The sequence below is a fragment of the Giraffa tippelskirchi genome, chromosome 4 (assembly GCF_054371585.1).
Source record: "Giraffa tippelskirchi isolate mGirTip1 chromosome 4, T2T-mGirTip1v1.2.pri, whole genome shotgun sequence".
NCBI lineage: Eukaryota > Metazoa > Chordata > Mammalia > Artiodactyla > Giraffidae > Giraffa > Giraffa tippelskirchi.
Window position 1 is genome coordinate 172,383,829 of NC_137278.1, and position 22,468 is coordinate 172,406,296.

General features: G+C 52.6%; 1 protein-coding gene across 3 annotated transcripts in view; it reads left to right on the forward strand.

Annotated features, from left to right (window-relative positions):
* The window catches only part of CYTH4 (cytohesin 4), a 32,067-nt gene extending 12,226 nt beyond the window's left edge, over window positions 1-19,841 (forward strand). For 2 of the 3 annotated variants that reach the window (XM_081596392.1, XM_081596393.1), the window contains exons 4-13: window positions 1,040-1,106; window positions 2,617-2,735; window positions 4,474-4,554; window positions 6,142-6,254; window positions 8,897-9,045; window positions 13,895-14,006; window positions 15,383-15,459; window positions 15,924-15,995; window positions 16,533-16,687; window positions 17,916-19,841. In XM_081596392.1, coding sequence (XP_081452518.1) covers window positions 1,040-1,106; window positions 2,617-2,735; window positions 4,474-4,554; window positions 6,142-6,254; window positions 8,897-9,045; window positions 13,895-14,006; window positions 15,383-15,459; window positions 15,924-15,995; window positions 16,533-16,687; window positions 17,916-17,988 — 1,018 coding nt within the window. In that variant the 3' untranslated portion in view covers window positions 17,989-19,841. The remainder of the gene's footprint in view (window positions 1-1,039; window positions 1,107-2,616; window positions 2,736-4,473; window positions 4,555-6,141; window positions 6,255-8,896; window positions 9,046-13,894; window positions 14,007-15,382; window positions 15,460-15,923; window positions 15,996-16,532; window positions 16,688-17,915) is intronic. The other variant, XM_081596394.1, reaches the window with a different exon arrangement.
* The last annotated feature ends 2,627 nt before the right edge of the window (window positions 19,842-22,468 follow it).

Here is a 22,468-nt window from a genome sequence, read left to right on the forward strand (position 1 = left end):
TCCTCCACCCCAAGTCTCTCCCAGCCCACCTGACCCCACCCCTGACCAGTTACTGGCCAGGAGCATCCTGGGAAGGGTCAGGGAGGAGGAAAACTCAGCCCCAAGGATGAGGACTAGAAAGCCAAAGGCCTTATGGGAACAGAAGCCATGCCTGTGGTCAGGCCAAAGTTGGTCCACCCCACCCCACCCACGGGTGTCATCCACTCCGCCCCTTCTGTGGGAAGATGCCCCCTGGCTCTGTAACCTGTGGTTGGTCCTCTCCCTTCTCTGGGCTTCAGTTCCCCGCTTGTGCAATGAGAAGGTTGGTCCATACATAACCCCTAGGGCCCCAGGGTACTGACTCCTACATTCAGTGTCTCAGAAGATCCCCACCCTGCCCCCGCCAGCCTCATTTCTCTGATGCCTCTGATCTCCACCTTCCAAGCGGGACACACACACACACACACGCATGCACACAGATGCACACACACACGTGCATGGCCCCTATGTCTCTAGATCCCCTGCTCCAGCCCCAACAATGACAATAACATAATATTTACACAGCTCCTACCACCCGTTGTTTTCAATGCTTTAACTTCTCAACAATGCTTGGGGTGCCGGGGGTGGAGTCACCCCTCATTTTACAGAAGAGGAAACTGAGTCCCAGAGAGATGAAGTGACTCTCCCTGAGTGGGATTTGCACCAGGAGTCTGGCTCCAGAGCTTATGCTCTCCTCCCCGCCCCCACTCCACCCACCAGCCTCCTTGTTATCTTGCTTCCACTCCAAGCCCTTCTAAATCCTCTCCTCTGGGAGCATCTCTGGCTCCCGAGGTCATAGCTTCAGAGCTGGTTAAAATGCTGGCACTGAGCCCATTGGAAATTGGGTTTCTTGGCTCAGGAAGGGGTCCAGACCCTGCATTTCTCACATTCTCCCAGGTGACTCTGACCCCACTTGGAGGTCCTTAAGGAATACTGGCTCTAGCCAAGGAAAGCATCCTTGGGGATTGGAGGGGTGCCCTGGGGTCCAGGGGCGTCCAGGCTGATGTCTTTCCATCTACAGCCGCATGGCCCAGAGGGAGAAAGAGCTGTGCATCGGGCGCAAGAAATTCAACATGGACCCCGTGAAGGTGGGTAGTGTGAGGGCTCGGGTCGGGGGGCTGAGGGAGCTGCATGCTGAGCACCTCCACAGTGTCTTCTTCTTCCCCTCAACCAACACAATTACCTACTCTCCAGAGGAGGAAACTGAGGCCCCGCTGGGCTCAGCATCTTGTCCAGTGTCCCACGCCGTCAGGGCTGGGGGCTCCGCCACCCCACAGGCAAGTAGCCCCGGGGCCTGAGGTGGGAGCCAGGAGGATGACGAGGGCTCTGTGATGTCTATGAACTTGGGGTCCCATGACTCTGGGCCCCTGTCTCCTACTCGGCGAGTAGGACTTTTGTTGGTTGGACCTTTGGACTCTGGGGCTCAGTCTCTGGAAGTGTCTTTTAGTTGCTCAGCTTAGGCAGCCTGTCCTGAGATGCTGGCATAGAGCCCTGAATGCTCAGACCTCAGCTATGGTCTAACCCCTACCCCCACTGGCCTCAGAGCAACCCCAGCCCCCACCCCTCACCCAGGTAGGTGGCAGCTGGGCTCCTTTCTTGCGGGAACCGAGACAGAAAGAAGCCACAGGCTGACACACAGAAGTGGGGTCAGGGCAACCACGGGGTCCCTGGAAATTTACTGCTCTGGTTTAGAAGGCTGCCTCTTCTGCATCACAGATCTCCTGTGTTCCCAGACACAGAAATGGACCCCTGCTCCCATCCACATGGACCACACAGACCATACACACACAGACACACACAGACACACTCACATTCCTGCCTGAGTGCCCCTCAGGGAGGGGCCTCTGAGGGGTCCCCTGGGCCATCTGCCTGTCACATAGAGCCTTCCACAGTCTATCTCCACTCTTCCAAGCAGCCTCTTCTCCAAAAGGAACAGGGATGCAAATGCATCATCACAGAAAACCAGAGCCTAACCCCTCTAACTCCTAAAATTAGAATGACAGACTTTGAGTGCCTGGGTTGTGAGGTGAGATGTTTTGATATGGTCAAATCCGAAAAGCAGAGCAAGGCACACTCCCATTTTCACACAGAAAGGGGAGGAAAGGCACTGCCGGGGAAAGTGTCTACCTCCGAACCATAGCAATTTCCTCTCCTTTTGATTGAGCTGGGTTTTTTTCTAATTTTTATACAATGGACATAGATTACTTGTGAGAAAAAATTGAAACACTATTTTTAAATAATACAAATATTAAGGGGACAAAAGGAATAGCTGAATCATTCAATCTTAAAATTATAAATTCATCGAATCATCAAAGCATTTGATCAGAGAGTGGCAGACTGAGGGGAACCTGGGGGGACAGCTGGCATGAATCTGGTTCATGGCAGAAACCCATGTCTGTTTGCACACCTCTGCTGATGGGGAACTCATCACCTTACAAAGGCAACTTCAATTAACGAGGGTCACAAATTCCCAGAACAAGCTGTGCCAATGCTAGGATTCCAGGCCCCAGGGCTCTGGCCACAGGTGCTCCCTCTCTCCCCCTTCCCAGGCCAGCTGCTGGGTGGGGGCTGCTCACAGGCTCTGTGTACCACCTCCAGGGCATCCAGTATCTCATTGAGCACAAGCTGCTGACCCCCAACGTCCAGGACATCGCCCAGTTCTTGTACAAGGGTGAGGGCCTCAACAAGACAGCCATCGGCACCTACTTGGGGGAGAGGTAAGGAGGGTGGGGCCTTAGGAAGGCAGGGAATGAGGATGCACAGGTGTGCACAGGTACGTGTGAGGGGTGGGTTGTGTGTGCAAGTAACTAAGGAATGAAGCATGTTAGGAAAGTTGTAACTCCTTGAGCAGGTTAAGTGATCACTCTCCTTCCAGACCTTGAACCAAAGCCTGTCTGCCTTCATTCCTTCCTTCATTCATTTAGAAAACAAGTAGATATTTTTAATATCTACAGTGCTTCCTGCATAGCTCAGTCAGTAAAGCATCTGCCTGCAATGTGGGAGACCTAGGTTCAATTCCTGGGTCGGGACATTCCCCTGGAGAAGAAAATGGCAACCCACTCCAGTATTCTTGCCTGGAGAATCCCATGGACAGAGGAGCCTGGCAGGCTACAGTTCATAGGATCGCAAGAGTCGGACACGACTTAGCACTATCTTTACTAGGTTTACTAGGTGCGCCAGACAGTGTTCTAAGTCCTGGATTTATACCAGTGAACAAGACAAAACTCCGGGGGCAGGGGAGTGGGGATAAATTGGGAGTACGGGATTAACAGATGCACAATACCATACATAGCAGATTAACAACAAAGAATTACTGTGTTGCACAGAGAACTATATTCAATATTTTGTAGTAAACTACAATGGAAAAGAATTGAAAATAAAGAATATATATAAATATATATGTATATATATATACAAATCATTTTGCTGTACACCTGAAAATAACACAGTTGTAAATCAACTATACTTCAATTAAAAAGAAAAAAAAACTTCTGTCATCAGGGAAGGAACATTCTAATGGGGAAGACAGGTACCAAAATATGTAAAGTAAGTTAGAAAAAAGTAAAAGCTCTTTGGAATACAAACAAAGCAAGAAAGGGAAATGAGAAAGTTCTGGGAACCGTGCTTCAAAGACTGTGACTTTAAATAGTGTGGACACAAAGGATCTCACAGAGAAAGTGACTTTTGACTGAAATTTAGAGGAGGTAAGCAGTGTGGCTCTGGGGGAACAGCATTTCAGGTAGAGGGAACAGCACATGAAAAGGCCCTGGGGCAGAAGCCTGCTGAAGGAACAGCAAGCCAGTGAGACAGGAATAGACAGAAGGAGGGTGGGAGGAAGTAGTCGGTGACAGGTGGGGATCCCTGAGAGGGTACTGGGCCGAGGGGTGCTCTGAGGGGATCCCTCTGGCTGCTGGGGGAGGGCATAGACTGTAGGGGACAGGTGTGGGGCTGGGCCAGCAAGCCAGCACCCCCTCTCCCAGGCACCTAAGAGAACACTCTCCTTCTCCTAAGCAAGCCGGGAATGCAGCTGGCAAGAAGGGCAGGGCTTTCTGATTTCAGATCTGAGAAGACAGAGGAAGTGGGGGTGGACATGGTTCTCTCCATTTTACAGATGAGAATACTGGGGCTTGGGGAGATCTGGTGGTTTGTGAGGGGTCACCCAGACAGAAAGTGACTCAGGACAGGCCACTCCGAAGCCAGAGCCCCCCTCCTGAGTGAGGTCAGTGCTGGTAAACCAGGAGGGTGTGGGGGGTCTGCTGTGAGTGAGAGGACACGGGTGTGCAGATAGTGGTGGGAGGATAGTGATGTAGGGTCAGACATGTGAACAGACCAGAGGGTGGCTGGATTCAGAAGGAGGATGTCTCTCCCCTCTTCAGCCTCCCCCACCTCAACCCCCTTTAGAAGGGGGTACAAATGCTCAAATGTGTCCCACCCTCCCTTCTGTCTCCTCTCCAGGGACCCCATCAACCTGCAGGTCCTTCAGGCCTTCGTAGATTGCCATGAGTTTGCTAACCTCAACCTCGTCCAGGCCCTCAGGTGAGTGGTCCAGGGGGCAGGGGCCTGACTCCCAAGGGGCTGGAGGGGTGTTGGGGGCACCATCATCCACATGGCTAACAGCACAAACAAAGCATCAGGAGCAAGAATTAGTTAATGAGGCAATTCCCTGGGGATCCAGCGGTTCAGACTCGGTTCTTTCACTGCTGAGGGCTTGAGTTCAATCCCTGGTCAGGGAACTAAGATCCTGCAAGCTGTGCGGTACGACCGAAGAATTGTTTTTAATAAATAAATAGAAGTAATTGATGACAGTATCCCCAAAGAGAGCTGAGGTTAGATGAGATAACAGGCATGGACTGCCTGTGTCAGCACCTGGCTTGTTACTACTACTACTAATTATTATATTACATCATTATTATAATAATATTTAATCATTTTAATCACTATTACTACTATTATGATGGCTATTCCCACTGCTTTTTGAATTAGTGCTTATTTTATTTATTTTATTAATACAGCTTAGTGTGTACTACATGTATTATTACTTATTATTTTCTAATTAGGATATTATTTTTGCTACTCATTTTTACAATGATGGGAGGCATTAATATATATGGGTAAGGAGCACAAACTCTGGAGCTAGACTGCATAGTTCATACCCTATATCTGCTACTCACCCATGGGGAAAGCCACCCAAAAAAAAACCAAAAAAAACCTCTCTGTGCCTCAGTTTCTTTATCTGTAAAATGGGGTTAATAACAATACCAACCTCATAGGATGGTGAGGACTAAGTAAGAAAGTGCTTAGAATTGATCCATAGTAAGGGCTTAGTAAGTCTTGCTGCTGCAGATGATGTCTGGAAAATCATCTCCTGAGTAGGGGCATTTGATCTGGGTTTTGACAGATGATTAGGAGTTTGCAAGGCGAGAAGGAAAAAGCCACCACTATCTAAGCAATGTGGCCTTCCCTCCAACTCTCATGCTTTCTAAAGGAGAGGGGTAGTTTGGGAGTCTCCAAAATTCATTCATTCATTTATTCATTTGTTCATCCTCTCACTCATGTAACAAGCCTTTACTGAGCAGGCACTGGCTCAGTAAACACAGTCCCAGTGTTCAAGGCTCAGTGGGAGATGTGAGAGGAGCAGGCATGGCCCTTGACCTTGGCGAATTCAGTTGGAAGCTGTGGATATCATTCAGTTCCAAGAAAAGGAAGCTCAGCCAAGGAAAGACAACCTCCCCAGGGTCCCACAGATCCCAGGGCCCAGTGGCCAAGTGTAAAAAGGCCTTAGAACCTGAGAATCTGCATTGGTCCCTTCATGGGCTGGGGTGGACTGGGCCACAAATGGTGCTGGGCCGCAGATGGGCAGAGAAGAGTGTCCATTAAGCTCCTGTATTCCAGAAGAAAAGGCATTTCTTGGATCCCTCCTGCAGACTTGGTGCTCATAGCACAAATTTCACTGATCCTTCCCATGAGTCTAGATGTCAGGTGCAGAGTCTCCCATTTACAGGATAAAGAAACTAAGCATGAGAGATGCAGAGCAGTTTAATGAAGGGAGAAATGGGGGGCCCTCTTGCCCCCCTCCTAGAGCCCTCCACCTCCACTGCCCATGGCTCTGTTCCCTACCCCCAGACAATTCCTGTGGAGCTTCCGGCTGCCAGGCGAGGCCCAGAAGATCGACCGCATGATGGAGACTTTTGCCTCCCGATACTGCCTCTGCAACCCCGGCGTCTTCCAGTCCACAGGTGCCTATGTAGGAGGGGACCCTGCCAGGTGCGAATCTACCTCCTGAGGCACCAGGTCTCTCCCAAGTACCCAGACCCTGGGAGCCCAGATCCTGTCATCAACCCTCACTGAGCACCATATCCGTGCCAGACCATCTGCTGGGTGTGTGTCAGGCAGAGCTGCCTACACACACATCTCCCAAGGGCATGATCCTTGGGAGAGAAGGCAGGAAGTAATGGCATGGGGTGCTAAGGTATCATTGTCTCATCTGAGGGTGGGGACTGGGGATTCAGCATGTCCAGGCTGGCTTCCTAGAGGACCTGATGCCTGAATGGGGTTTTGAAGGATGAATAAGAGTTCTTCAGGAGGTCAAGGGGAGAAAGGGCCTTTGGGACTGGGGTTCTAGTTTGAGCAAAGGCACAGAAGCATGAAACAGACTGGGAAGGATGCAGGGGCCCAGGGTGGATAAGAAGGATATCAGCAAAAATCAGTCCTCCACACTTCCCAACAGGGTAGGAGAAAAATGATGGCAGGCTTGTCCTGGCCTCTTCTCTGGATCTGAAGGTACCATAGCAATAACCAAGTCCAAGTACTAAGCACTCGGCAGACGCTAAGTGCTTTACCTATGCAAGCCAAGTAATCCTTACATCTACTCTATGAAGTCAGCAGTATTCTCATCCTTGCAGATACAGACTCGGAGAAGTGAAGGGGGCTTCTCAGCAGTGTGTCTATGGACAAGTCCTACAGAGCATTTGCCCACCTTGTGGTTATATATAAATTAGGGGTTTGCTTGCTTATTATCTATCAGCCCCACAATTTAAAACAACCCACAAGGGTGGGGACCATACAGATTTTTTCACCAGTGAATCCCCACTCTGTAGCATTTATTAGTTGCTCAATATATATTTGTAGGAAGGAAGGAATTTTAAAGCACCAGATTTGAATCACTGTTGAACTACTTAATCTTGTGACCTGGGACATGTAACTTACTCTCCCTGTGCCTCAGTTTCCTAATCTGTAAAAAGGGTGGGGGCGGTAACAGTGCCGGCCTCATAAGTGTTGTCAGGGGATGTAAAGAGCTTAGCACAGGGCAAGCACCAGCAACATTCAGTTCAGTTCAGTTCAGTTGCTCAGTCATGTCCGACTCTTTGCAACCCATGAATCGCAGCACGCCAGGCCTCCCTGTCCATCACCAACTCCCAAAGTCTACCCAAACCCATGTCCATCGAGTCGGTGATGCCATCCAACCATCTCATCTTCTGTCGTCCCCTTCTCCTCCTGCCCCCAATCCTTCCCAGCATTAGGGTCTTTTCCAATGAGTCAACTCTTCGCATGAAGTGGCCAAAGTATTGGAGTTTCAGCTTCAACATCAGTCCTTCCAATGAACACCCAGGACTGATCTCCTTTAGGATGGACTGGTTGGACCTCCTTGCAGTCCAAGGGACTCTCAAGAGTCTTCTCCAACACCACAGTTCAAAAGCATCAATTCTTCGGCGCTCAGCTTTCTTCACCGTCCAGCTCTCACATCCATACATGACCACTGGAAAAACCATAGCCTTGACTAGACGGACCTTTGTTGGCAAAGTAATGTCTCTGCTTTTCAATATGCTATCTAGGTTGGTCATAACCTTCCTTCCAAGGAGTAAACGTCTTTTAATTTCATGGCTGCAATCACCACCAGCAACATTAGAGCCACTATTATCAGAGGTAAATCGTTAATGAACATGAAGCTCTTTCAAAGTTAAACCTTCTAAAATATTGCAGGGGCTTCCCATGTGGCACTAGTGGTAAAGAATCCGCCTGCCAATGCAGGTTAGACATAAGAGACGCGGGTTCTATCCCTGGGTCGGGAAGATCCCCTGGAGGAGGGCGTGGCAACCCACTCCAGTATTCTTGCCTGAAGAATCCCATAGACAGAGGAGTCTGGCGGCCTATGGTCCATGGGGTCACAAACAGTCAGACACGACTACAGTGACTTAGCACACCTCATATTGCAGATGGGGAAGCTGAGGCTCTGGGAACTCAAGTACTTTTCAAGGTCAACCGGAGAGCTGGGGTCACAGCTGAACTTCCCTGGCTCTGGACTCAGGGCTTTAAAACATCACAGAGTAGCGATCATCTCCCTCCCAAATGCTCAGCCCAGCCTGGCTCCTGAGGACAAGCACATGAAAGTCTGAATAATAGAACAGGAGCTCAGCTCTGGGAGCCCCACAATGCCAGCAAGATTACCAAGCAGCACGTGACCAAGCCCTGAACAGGGTAGCAAACAATAAGCATCCTCTGAGTTCCAAGGAGGCAGAGAACAGAGTGGGCAGGGGGGCAGGAAGGGCTCCGCGGGGAGGAGGGCTGGAGCAGGAGACTAAAGAGCAGGAGGGTTTAAATGGGTAGAAAAGGGGAGAGGAGGGCGCGCCAGGCAGGGGGCCCAGCAGGAGCAGAAGTGCCGGGTGGGAGGAACACAGGGGCCCGGGCAACTGACAGCTGAAGCTTGTTTGCAGCAGGGAGCTCCGGAAGAGTGGGAGGTGAGGCCAGGACTTGAATGCCAAGCCAGAAGGACAGGGTGGACCTTCAGGGCATTGCGACAGCCAACTCGCCGCCCCTGAGGGGTGAGGGCGGAGGAGGGGGCGTGGCCAGGGTCGGGACTCAGCGCTGTCATGTCCCGCAGACACCTGCTACGTCCTGTCCTTCTCCGTCATCATGCTCAACACCAGCCTCCACAACCCCAACGTCCGGGACAGGCCGCCCTTCGAGCGCTTTGTGTCCATGAACCGTGGCATCAACGACGGCAGTGACCTGCCTGAGGAGCAGCTGCGGGTAAGAGGGGCGTGGCCCCGCCCAGCCGGTCTCCAGGCATCCAGGAGGAGCCTGCCTTTGGGCGGATGACCCAAGAGGGGCTCATCTAAGAGAGACCTCTCCAGGAGGGGGCCCTCCCTGGTCAATAACTGTCTTGAGATGTGCTAAGTTGCTTCAGCCGTGTCGGACTCTTTTGCAACACTATGGACTGTTGCCAGCCAGGCTCCTCTGTCCAGCGGATGAACCGTCCCAAAAGAGGTCGGTCCTGAAATGGGCTTTCCCAAGCGGTCCCATCTTAAGAAGGAGGTCCAAGACTGAACACCCAGGAGGTCCGCCCAGACCTCAGCCTTTGGGCAGCTCTAGACACACATCATTCACACCTTCCTCAAAAGGGTGCCTCACACCACCTAGTCTATTTCTTGGAATCCCAGAGTCTTAGACTCGCAGTGGGTCAGAGCAGAAAATTCCAAGTCTCTGCTCAAACCCCTCCCTCTTCCAGAGAGGAAGAAACAGGTCTTCCATAGGCTACACATCAGCTCAAGAGTCAAGCGGAACCCAGGCTTCCTATCCCATCCTACACCAGGCTCTGGCCTGGCATGGGGTACCCAGGGATGAATCAACCCAAGTTCAAGGTCTAGTGGGAAGATAAAACACATGTGAATTCCAGCCTTGCCTGATTCATGCTAGTCTGACCATAGGAACCTAGCTATGGAGACCCAGAGGACAATACTATCACTCTCCCAGGGGCAGGGAAAGGGTGCCATCCTAGAAGACTTCACAGAGGAGGTGACTTTTGAACTGACCTTGAAGGTTGAGTGGGAGTCTGCCCAGAGGAGAAGCAGGGAAAGGACATTCCAGAAAGAGGAATTGGTCAGCACTTGACCTGGTAGGGAAAGGGAGGGGCATCCGGAGTAGCCATCTGGTTACATACAGTCAGTGATGGGCACCAAGGTGGGCCCAGAGCGTCCAGAGCTTTGAACAACAGCCTCCAGAGTTTACTTGCTTCCTATGGGCAAAGCGGAGCTGGGAACTGTCTTAGAAAGACAGGAGTGAGAATCAAAGCCTGGCTTAGCAAAAATGAACTGACAATTCATTTCTAGGATTAGAGGTGCCCAGAGCTCTACAGTTTTAGTTCCCTCCAGGTCAGAGTCTGGGAGGAGGGGAGGAGACAATGTGAACCCCACCCTGGCAGCTTAGCACCCTGTATATGTCCTGAAGCAGAAGTCTGGTGGTGAGGGGGGAGAGCCTGGATCTGTAATGACTCTGGTGCTCTTCAGTGTTTGAAGAGCCCTTCACCCTCCTTCATCCCCAGAGAAAATTTATTTTGGAGGGGGGCATGATATAAAATGAGGGCTTGAGAGTAGATTAGAGCTCAGGTCAAGTCCCATCTCCCCGTTGTTCGCCTCCTAGATGACCTTGAGTAATGACTCACCCTCTCAGGGCCACCATTTCCTCAACCAGGTGAACAGGAATAATGACGCTTGCATCACAGAGCTGCTATGAGTAGTAATTTTTAAAAACGTAAAGGACATAGCCCATGCCAGGTACATAGCACAAGCTCTAAATGGTAGCTTAGGTCGCTATTAAGAATCATTAATAATTATTTAAAATCCCCAGCCCTTAGTAAACTGCCTGAAATGTGAAAGGCCTTTGAAAACTCATCTCATTGTGGTACTTGGAGCAGAAAGCTGGGCACACCTGGTCTGGCAGGTAATGAGTTAACAGCCTGCCAGCACCAGTCCTGTTGGATCTCCCAGGTGCCACTTTATTGCTTCTGTCCCCAGAGAGCCTCCTTCAGCAGCTCCCTCCTTAGGTATTTTTCCCAATTCAAGTCTTTTGTTAATAACAATGCACTGCATTTGTATAGAGCTTGTAACTTTCTTCTCATAGGGCTTTTGGGTCTATTATCTCAATTTAGCTTCAAACTCTGCCTGGGAGGTCTGGAAAGGGTTTATTATCCTCCTTGGCAGCCAAGAGGCAGGGAAAAGAACAGAGCGTTGGAGTCACAGCCACATCCAAGTGCTAGCTCCTCCATTTTCTAGTTGTGTGACTTTAGGTAAGAGGCTTGACCTCTCTGAGCTCCCAGCTTATGGGATTAGTGTAGACATGTAAGGTATTTAGCACAGCACCTATGTCTCTGGGCTGGCTAATTAATCCAGAAGCTTTCAGGGCACAAAGTGAACCACACTGGCCTAGTCCTTGCTCTTCAAGGCTTTTACAGAAAGCTGCTGTGGACTGGGGGTGGGGGTGGGGTCTTCTTGCTTTCTTTTGGGGCTTCATCTTCCCCACATGTAAAGCAAGGACTCAGCTTTAAGTATCTATAAGTATCAGTTTGTGGCTTTGCGGAAGGATTCTCCAGGACATATAACATTTTTAAGTGACCTGATTTATGAAATTAAATTGACACAGACACATCACCTAAAGAGGGGTCACTCTGTGGCCATGAGGGTATGCAGGTGGGAAAGGCTTTGGAAAGGTGCATGAGGGGAGCGGGGGCTCAGGCAGGTTGAGCAAGTCTTGCCCTGGCCATCCTGATGGGGACTGGGCAGAGTGCCTAAGAGACTCAGGGCAAAGGCACAGGGTGTGGACTCAGAGGACAGGAGATCAAATCACAGCTCCGCCTTTATGGCTGCGTGTCCCTGAGTGTGAGCCTCAGTTTCTCCCTCTGCAAAGTGGGCTGATGACACTGACCTTACATTATTCTCCTGAGAAGCAGGCAAAGCACTTCAAGTGCCTGGCTCCACTCATCATGACAGGGCTGCCCAGAGAAGGACCTGGGGTGGAGAAGGGAAAGAAGGAGAGAGGACAGAACTAGAGCTCATCCACCCTCTGGTGTCACAGGTGGAGAAACCAAGGTCCAGCAAAGGAAACAGTCAGTTCAGGGCATCTTCTGCTGTGGGTAGGGCTAGACCTCCTGGGTTCTTGTCCAAGCATCTCCATCAGAAATGACTGTATATTGGGCTCCTTAAGTCCTCCTGACAACCACAGGCATCAGGTACCACCACCCCCCCTCCAGTTTACAGCAAAGGAAACTGAGCTCCAATAGAGGTAGCTGGCCAGCAGGGCTCAGTTTGTGAGGAGTCTAGGTTCAAACCCACGTCTATCTGAGCCCTTCCCTCTGCAGAGACCAGAAAGAAAGATTTGGGAATGCAGATTTTGACTTGTTTCCCAGCTTCCAGTTTCTTCCTTGGCTGGAGGAATTCTCAACTCATGTCAATGAAAAATGTGGGACTGATGGTCAGCTTCAGGTTCGGCTAGATCCAGGTGTTTCATTGAGGTCAGGGCTCAATCTGGTTTCTCCATCTCAGAGCAATCTCCTCTTCCAAGTTGGCTTCCCTCTTAAACAGGCTTTCCCCCAAGTTTCCCCAGAGAGGACCTGGGCAACTCCAGGCTTCCATCTTGCTTAACAGTCTAGAGTCCCAGAATGAAGGCTTATTGGCTGGTGTGGGTCACAAGTCCCTCTCTGAATCAGTCACTGCGACCAGTAGGATGAAATACTCTAATTAGCCAGATGGGAGTCACTCACTGTCTCCTGGAGCCGTGAGGGAGTGCTGAGTGGGCAGTGTCAAACCCCTGAGCAACCTGGACAGAAAGTAAGGGGGTGATTCTCCAGAGGAGAACAGAGTGGGTGGGGAAGGATGGATGCAAGGCCAGCACAACCACTGGTGAGTGGCTGTTGTCTTTCTGATCATGTCTGCCCAGCCAGGAGAAGACAGCCTGATTTGGTGGTGGCAGGTGCAAGGGCGTTTCCTTACAGGGGGTGGGGGGAGCCTGGTTTTACAAGGTACAGGAAATGTGGGTGAACAGAGCTTCTTTCCTTGTGGGGGCAGAATATGTAGGCTGTAGGAAGCCCACAGAAGCCAGGGGGCTCCCTGTGGGTGTCGTGAAGGATGAGGCCCTGTCTGTCCCCCTGCTTGCCCCCTCGGGCCTTCAGAATATTTGTATGGGCTGCCAGCTTTGCTGACAAGGCCTTGGAGAACAGAACTCCTTCAACCAGCCGGCGATACTAGGGAAACCTCAGGGCCAGGCTGGGCCAGAGCAGGAGGGGCAGCAGGGCTTCCTGGCTGCTCTAGGAATGTCGGGGCTCCAAAAAGGGAAAGTGGTCCCTGCCCTTCCCCACTCAACCCACTGCAGCCGGCTGAGTCCTCTCCATCAAACCCAGGAAAACCTGCTACAGGCCAGCACCCTCCTCCCCTACTTTCTTACCTTACCACCACCCCTAAGCTCCTGGATCAGAAAAGACGTTTAAAAACCAGCAAACACCATTTCTAAAACTTTGGGGAAGCGAACAGTACTTGTGAAATTTTTCATTTAACATTTCGAGGAAACCATCTGAACAGCAGCACACACAAACACAACAGAAGGAAATGATTTCATTATGTCGATGATGGCAACCCAGCATTGTGCCTGGTTTTAATCAGCAGAATTAGACAATTTAGAATGTTTTTCCCAAACAGTTGGAAATCTGGGCAGGTTGTCCATGGAAGGCAGTGTCCCACAGCAGGGGGTTCAAAACACAGAGGGATGATCATTGCCAACATCTACAACTCTCCCACAGGGAATTCTCAGCCCTGGCTTGCATACCTCTGGTGACAGGGATCTCATTGTCCTACAAAGTTGCTTCTTCCATATTTCAGCAGCTCTAACAGCTAGAAAGTCCTTCACGGAGAACTGAAATCTGCTTTCTGGGAAATTCCCATCACCCAGAAGAGATCTCTGGTCTCGGCCTAGGAGATGGGCCTGTAAGAGCTGAGATCAGCATCCCACCTTGAGGTACACAGAGTCAGTGACTTGCCCGAGGCCACATAGGCCAGACCCAGGCCCTGGATGAACGTCACAGCGGGTCTCTCCCTCCCTTCTCTTGGGGCAGAATCTCTTCGACAGCATCAAGAGCGAGCCCTTCTCCATCCCCGAGGATGATGGCAATGACCTCACCCACACCTTCTTCAAACCCGACCGCGAGGGCTGGCTGCTCAAACTGGGTGAGACGCACACTCCTGCACTCTGGGGCACAGGCACTGATGTGCCTGCACACTAATGCAACACAGCTGACACACGCACCCATTTGACTTGAAGCCTCGGGTGGTGGAGTTGAGAGTCTCCTGAGCCCTGGAGCAGCAGTCTGCTTGCCCCAACCCTCCCTCCGTCTGTCCTGGGGATGAGGGGACAGTGGGGGAGGGAACAATGAGCAGGAAGGGAGACAGAAAGCTGACAGATTCATAGATAAGCCCTTCAACCGCAGGTCTTTCTTTCTGAAGTGATTCTGAGGAAGCCCAGGCCCAGTGAGGTTAAGGGACCAGCCCAAGGCCACATAGCCAGCCAGGGGCAGAATTCAGTGGGCAGATGGTTGGGTGTCCCTGAAAGATGGGGGAGGGAGTGTGAGAGGATGTGGCTTGGGGAGTCTCTCCTCAACAGGACTCGGGGCAGGGAGAGCTGTGGTGGGTCCCACAGCAACAGCCGCTGCAAGTTCTAGTAGCGGAACTGTAGGACCCGGCCATCTGAGCCTGCCACCCCCACACATGCTGGGCACCTCTGGGCAGGGGCAGCCAGCCAGGCACAGAGGCTTTCTAAGTCAGGGGAGGATAGATGCCATATGTGGGAGCAGGGCCCTGGCCTGGGGGCCCATCCAGACTCTCCATCTCTCCAGGCCCACCTCCCAGTCCATCTACCTGCAGACTGCAGCCTCCTTTTCTTGCCTAGCTGACAGTTCTCAGCCCCAGGGCAGCTCTAAGTCACAGATCCCAGCTCCTCCATCCATCCTTGGCCTCAGTTTCCACAGCTGTGAAATGGTAACAGTAATCCTTGGGGGGATTAAACATGTGGGGAAATGACCATGCACTTAGGCTCTGGGGCTCAGACACTGGGGTTCAAATTCCAGCTCTACTGCCAGACCTTGAGCAGATGATGTACCCTCTCTGCCCTGCGGTCTCCTAATCTGTAAAACGGGGTTAATAATGGTCCCCTCCTCATAGGTAGTCATAGGGATTAATAAGTGAATGTTTCTTGAATCCTCTAGAACGTTGCCTGGCAAATGAAAGATGAAAGGCTTAGCACAGCACCAGGCAGGGAGTGGGCCAAGGGATGAACAGAGTGGTGGGGGCAGGAGGAAAGTGCAGGAATGGTCAGCTTGCCCCTGGGGCCAGACTAGGGAGGAGCTCTGGGGCAGCCTAGAGGTGATGGAACCCCTCAGGTTTTAAGTGGGGGAGAGATAGATAAGGGGGAGGTGTGGCAAGCTAGGGGTTAGGGAGCTAGGGTGGGGGTCCAGAGGTGGGCATCGGAGGCCCGGCTCTTCCGTGGAGAGAAGTGCTGAAGCCCAGGGCAGAGGGGGGCTAACTGACTCCATCACTGGCTCTCGCAGGTGGCCGCGTGAAGACCTGGAAACGACGCTGGTTCATCCTGACGGACAGCTGCCTCTACTACTTCGAGTTCACCACTGTGAGCCTTACCCCATCCTGTCCCTCCCCTCAAACCCTTTCCAGATTCTCACTAAGCAGTCCATTGTAGAGCTGGGGCCTCTTTGAGATCATTCGGTCCTCCTCCACACCCATCTTACAGATGGGGGAAACAGCTGCAAAGAGGGGAAGGGGCTGGGCCAAGGTGCAAGGCAGAGCTGGGGCTTAAAGTCCGGCCTCCTAACTCCCAGCCAGGGCTCTTCCCATGCTTCTCCCTTGCCTTCTCCAGGGCCAGTCAGAGTCTGGGGAAGATGGGCACACTCCTCTTTGGGGTCTGGGGTGCCGCCGAGTTCAGACGGAGGAGCCTGGCAGGCTATAGTCTATAGGGTCACAAAGAGTTGAAGGCGACTTAGTGACTAAACAACAACAAAACTTCCAAGTTCACTCCCTGCTCTTGACTCAAAATTCCCTTTGCTCATCCTGATCTTCCTTCTTATTCTCCTGCAGGACAAGGAGCCCCGGGGAATCATACCCCTTGAGAATCTCTCAGTGCAGAAGGTGGACGACCCCAAGAAGCCAGTAGGTGTCAGCCAGGTGGCCTCAGGCCAGAGCAGCTGTAGGAATTTTCAAAACAGAGTACAGGGAGAGGGCAGCTGGGCTGGGATCTTCAGGAGAAGAGGCCATGCCCGTAACACCTTCCAGTAGCTCAGGCTTGCCTCAGCCTCCCTCTTAGGGCCGGGAATCCTGGCGTCAAGAGGCATCAAGAGGGCCTGGCCACACTGTCTCTCAGAGCCTGGCCCCTGATACTGGCTCTGGGACCTTCAATAAGTCTCTGCTCCTTTCTGAGCCTCCATTTTCCCATCTATCAACTGGGGATTTTAAGAGGAATCATGGATTTAGGTCAAGTCAGGCACATAGCAAGTTCTCAACATGAGGAGCTGTAGCCCCTGCCCGTTTTCCTCTCACAGGAAGGCCTGGCAGTCAGGTGTGTCCTGCTGCTCTTCTAGATGCTGATCTTGCCCAAGTGTCTAGGCCTCTCCAAGCCTCCCTGAGAGCCCACACAGCTGCCCTTTCCTCCCACCTCTGCCCTGCCCTCACCTGGCCACTTCCCCACAGTTCTGCCTGGAGCTCTGCAACCCCAGCTGCCGGGGCCAGAAGATAAAGGCCTGCAAGACTGATGGTGACGGCAAAGTGGTGGAGGGCAAGCACGAGTCTTACCGGATCTCAGCCTCCAGCGCCGAGGAGCGGGACCAATGGATCGAAGCCATTCGGTAATGGGTGGCTGGGCTGGTGGGGAGGGGTCTCTGGTCACCTTCCAGAAGCCCCTGCTCCTCTCAGGGTCCTGTTTCCTTGCCTGTAAAGAGGGCTAACTCCAGAACTTCCCTCCTGTTTCTGGCATGCAAATCCCTTCTACCATGTTCTGTGAGCATCCTTTCTGGGAGGATGCTCAGGGCCAGGCCCAGAACACAGAGGAGCAAGGCACTGAATTCATAGGGATGGTGGAGGATCATGGGAGATGTTACGAGTAAAGCTCTTTGCCCAGCACCTATTAGCATCAGTATCCTAAGTGGTCCTGGAAAGACCTGGTATAGGTGGGTAGGAGGACTTTCTAGGTGGAAGGAGCAATGCAGGCCAAAACAAAAGGGCAGGGCAGGCATAGGGATGCCTGGACATCTTCCTGGATAACTGGTGCTGGGCAATGCTGCGCAGTGCAGACGGTAGGGCTATGTGGGGACCAGGCAGCGTGGGGGCGGAGCAGTGGGAAGTGAGGCTGCAGAGGATGGCAAGGCCTTGGTTGCCATGGCAGAGAGCTCAGGTTTCTCCTGAGTGCGCTGGAGAGCCACAGACAGGTGTGGCCAGGGGAGAAAGACCACCGTGCAGGGGCTAGGGTGGAAGGCATGATGGGCAGTGGAGGGACAGGAGGAGGGGAGCCATGTGAGGGGCAGGATAACACCTCGACTCTGAGCCCATGGGGAGATACCGGTGAAGGTGAGTCTTGTTAGACAGAGGGAGACATCAGAGTCGTCAATGGACCAGGGATCATGTATGTCCCAGAGACTTGTAGGGTCTTTTCCCTCCAACCTTGCAGCAGCCTTGTTGAGGCTGCCAGGCCAAACCCACTCTCACCTTCATTTTACAGATGAGGACTGAGTTCCAGGGAGGGAAAGGACTTGCCCAGGGCCACACAGCCAGAGAGGGGCAGAGCTAGGACTGGCAAGCAGGTCTGCTGGTTCCACCTGGGCTCTTGTCACCTCCTTCCGAGTCTGATGAGGTCTGGAGAGGCGTCCAAAGATACGTGGAGGAAGAATTCCCGAGGCTCTCAGGCCTGCCTGTGGCATACCCTGGCTCGGTCCTTGTTGGGGTCATCAGGCTTTTCCCCTGCAGTGGGGCAGGCCAACCCCGCCCTGGGAGAAGCACACCCTTATTACAAGCCCTGGGAGATGAGACCCCTTTGCCAGCCCATCCAGTCCTGAAATTTTTTCACTACCCTCACTCCAGAGCCAGCATCACTCGTGTCCCCTTCTACGACCTGGTCTCTGCTCGGAAGAAGAAGATCGCCAGCAAGCAGTGAGCTTCCTTGGAGGTGGTGCCCGGTACCCTGCGAACCCCATGACCTGTGGTACCTGGAGACCCACTCCCACCCCAGGGCCCGAAGACATCGTCTCTTAACCCACTTCACTTTGACCTGACAGCGGGGGGTAGGGGTGGGGGATGCAGGGCTCAAGAGCTGGGGTGGGAACCACCAAGGTCTCAGAGCCCAATCATGAGTTTGCTGGCCCTGGGCATCCAGGAAAGGCCCCACGCCTGCCCCAAGTCCACTACAGGAAGGGGTAAGGAAAGCAGCCACAGCCTGGCACCCTGCCCTCTCTCTGGGCCTCAGTTTCCTCTTTTGTTAGAAGTCTCCTTGCCCTCTGAAACGTCATCAGCCTTCAAAGCAGGAGGGGCCTGAGTGCTTCCTACCCTCCACCATGGCGATGCCTCCTCCTTCTGCTCAGGGGCTTCTCAGCCAGCCCCTCCCCATCCTCAGTGAGAGGTTGACCCTCCCTGCCCAAGGGACACAGGAGACACATCTCAGATTCATGGACATGACCTCTGGGAGACCCAAGAGCACTGGACTAGGAGCCTGCACATCACAGTCTCAGTCCTAGCTTTGTCTCAACTTGCTGTGTGCCCTCGGGCGAGTCACACTCCTTCTCTGGTTCCTGGAAAACTGTGGTGCTTGGATAGGAATGTCTCAGCCCTTCTGGCTCTGTGCATTCCACCCCTCAATCTGCCAGCAACGGCCCCTCTCAGAGAGCTTCCTGTCCGTGGAAGGACAGGAGTGTGCTGGGTCTCCCAAGGAGCTTCTGGCTAGAGATGTCTACACCTGTTTACTGAGCCAGAAGGGGCTCGGGACTGCTGGGAGGCAGAGAGCAGAGTGGGCCCATCCTCAAGGATGTTCATTTTAGAGAAGGGACAGGTGGGACTCCTCAAGCAAATGGCAGACAGCATCTCAAACAGATGTACTCAAGCAGAAATGGTGGTACAACCAAGAAGCCAAGAAGAGAGCTTTGTGATCTGTGGTTACCAGGAAGGCTGCCTGGAGGTAGCAGCCATGCCATGAGTGACGTACACCCTTGTAGCAGAGTCTCCGCCACAGTTTCGCTGCTGGACCACTGCCCAGGGCTCCTGAGGTGATGAGCAGCTGCCCCAGCAGGGTCCTAGCATCCTGAGACTCTCTGGCATAGCACCATCAAGAGTGAAGCTGGCTTCACTACCCACAGGCAGGCAGTTCCGTCTCCAGGGAGGCCCCAGCCTGGAGGAGCATTCCACAAACAGGTTTCTTCTCAGTAGCACAACTTACCCTGCTGCACAGGCCCTGGGGGAGTCCCTAGAGGGAAGTTCCCTGGCAGGAAAACAGGATATGGGGTTACCTCTGCTCAACTGTCAGCCTGCGTAGGTGAGCCAGACAAGGTGAATTCCCCCAGGGAGGGGAGGCAACCTCTCTTCCCCCACCTCACGACACACACACATGCACACTCTCTGTGGGGTCAGAACAGAGTAGCTGCCTTGCAAGTGGTGAGGCCACTGTCTCTGGAGGTGTGCAAGCACCTTGTAATAATACTGCACTGAGGAGAATCTGTTTGGGTGTGACAGGAAGAAGATTTACAAGACGTTTGAGGTCTTCCACAGGCCCCATGGCAGCATGGGAGCTGAGTGCCACATCTGCTGCCTTTTTTGGCCCCTGAAGGGGCAGCCAGCGGTCATGGGCTCTGAGGTCCTCTCCTGCCACTGGCTGTGCAATATTAGTCCCTCTCTTCCCCTCTCTGGTCCTCGGCTTCCTCCCATGTCACTGAGAGGGTGGAATAGGGGATATTCTGGGCATGAGTGGCTGTTCTGGGAATCACTCAGAATAGAGAATAAAGCTCATGAGTCAACTTGTGAGTGGGGCTCTGTCCTCTCTGTGACCACATCTGCCATCCTTGAGGCCAACGTGGACCCTTCACCCTCATCCCTTTCCCAGCTGGAGAGCAGGAGGGCCAGATGGGGAAGCGTGGGCACTCAGCAGACCCTGGACCCTCATCCTCTGGCCACTGGGGGTTGTCACCTGGACAGAAATCTCCAGGGGCTAAATTTGAAGCAAGGGTCCCTCTGAGCAGGGGCAAGAGTGCACTGGTTCTGCCAAGGCCAGGGGAAAGCAAAAGAACTTCCCAATAGGCCGTGCTGTCTGAAGAGAGAAAGGATGCTGCTCAGGAGATAAGTAGTGAATTCCCTGTCTCAGAAGGGATACAAGTACAGATTGGATCCAATGATCACTTGGGGAGTCACAGAGGGTCTTGAATTTGTTACTCTTCATTCATACTTTCCACAATCTTTATTAAGTGCCTTGTTTCAAGCACTAGTAGAACAAGACAAAAGCCATGCCTGCACGGGGCTGACGTACTGGTGGTCTTGAGTTCTAGGCAGCCCCTTCAGATGTGTAGGGCACTGACATGGCTCTCACACCTTAATCCAGCCCCTTGTCTGAAATGCCACCATTGAGTCACTCTTTGAAGACCTTAAGGCATTGAATTGATCAACTTTCATTTGGCCTAGGTTTTTGAAGCACCTACTATGTGCCAGGCTCCACACACAGAACCAAGGATCCAAAGATGATCAAGGCAAAGCCCTTGTCCTCAAAAGGAACTCAAGTCTAGTGGGGAAAGACAGCCCATTTCAACTCATGCTGTTACATAGAGTGGAGCACATGGGCCAGTGGAGGGCTGAGCTGGGCAGAGAGGCAATCCTGGGGGCTTCTTGAAGGAGCTGTACTTGAGTGTTGGCAGCCAGGTAGGAGAAAAGACACACACCTGATACTGCAGTGAGCTCACTTCAGGTCTGCCCCTCCCCATCACACACATCCCCGACTGCGAATTCCTCACAGGCCAGATTGTCTCTGCTCGGTGCCTGGCACACAGGATGCACGATAATTCTTTGACTGAAGTCAACTGAAAAGACTCTCTGGGCCTCAGCATTAACTAGTGCAAATATCTAGAGGCGCAGGGAACTGTGGGAACGGTGAAGTGGCTAGGTGGGGGCGTGGCTAGAGAGGTGGGCGGGGCCACACAGCAATCTGGTCCAGCTCTGCCTTGCTGGGCCGGGACTCCCCAGCTCTGGTGGCTTCTGCCCACCTTCCCGTCCTTCTGCCACTCCTCGCTCTGGGCAGCAGGGGGCTCCCACCACTCGTGGATGAGGTTCCACGACGCAGCCAGACGGGAGCTGAACTGGCTGCCCCTTGTAGGGATGAGGCCTTGGCCCAGAGTAGAGCCTTGACGTCGGCCTCCTGGAGAAGGATGCACCCGGTCAACCAGGACCTGTGGGCTCCAGCAGCCCCAGACACCTGAGGGCACAGATGCCCATCGGCCACCCCCCTCCCTTCATGTGGGGCATAGTCACCCCTGCTCAGCCTAGGAGTCGCGATACCCTGGGTCTCTGGCTTTCTGGTTGTGTGACCCTGAACTAGTAGCTTGCCCTCTCTAGATGTGATCTTCCTTCCTGAAGGGTTCAGACAGGTGAGTTTCTGGACATAAACCTTTAACGGGGACTTTCCTATAAGTCTCAGACACGGGTACCAGGTGGCCCCTGCCCTGAGATGAATTGAGACTGGTGTGTGTGGTGGGGTTGGGTGGCAAGTGAGAAGGTGTCACAAAAGCCCGTTACTGTAATAGGCCACAGAGGGCAGTAGTGAGGCCATCCGGAGGGCTTGGGTTCAAAGCCCAACTCTACCCTGTGTCTTAAGCAAGTTTCCCAGGCATTCTGAGCCTCAGATTTCCCATCTATAAAATGAAAATAATAGATTATATGCAAAATACTTAGAACAGTGTTGAGTACCTACTCAGGATTAAGTGCCATTATTATTATTATCATTTCAAGGCAAACTATATATATGCTTTCATGAAAATAAAAAACAGGCTGGACCATTGGAGGAGGAAAGATTCATGCGGGGGTTGAGGGGGTTGTAGATCTGGGAAAGCTTCTTGGCAGAGGTGCCCATGAAAGATAAAATAACTGGAGGCCTGGCTCTTCTAGCCAGGAGGAGCCAAAACAAGGATGCTTGATAAAGCAATGTATTTCTGGGACTCCCTTGAGTGTCCCAGAACAAGCCCCCAAAGCAAGAAGGTGAAAGGTTGAGTGGGGGCTGAGCTGTGTGCCCCAGGCTGTAGTCCCTTGCATCTCCAAGGCTATTTTGCCGTTTGTCATGAAACTCTGACTGGGGACCCTGTAACATGGCTGCTGAATGAAGCCATCACAGAAAGAGAGAGAACAAGCTTGACATGGGATGGCCTGAGGTGGAGTAGGAGTGGGTAAGGAGGACCCCTGCCCAGTGCCTGGAAGTGTAGAGCTGGTCCTGGGGCCCTGCGCCCAGATGCCAGGGGCCAGGAAATGGGGAGGGGGCGGGCAGCCAGGAGTCGAGTGGCAGGTGTGAGAGACCTGGAGAAATTGATTTATTAGAGACTATGAAAGGAGCTAAATATGTTTGCCAGCTCAGCGATGACTCAGGCATTCCCCAGGGGTCCACAAAGTGTGAGCAT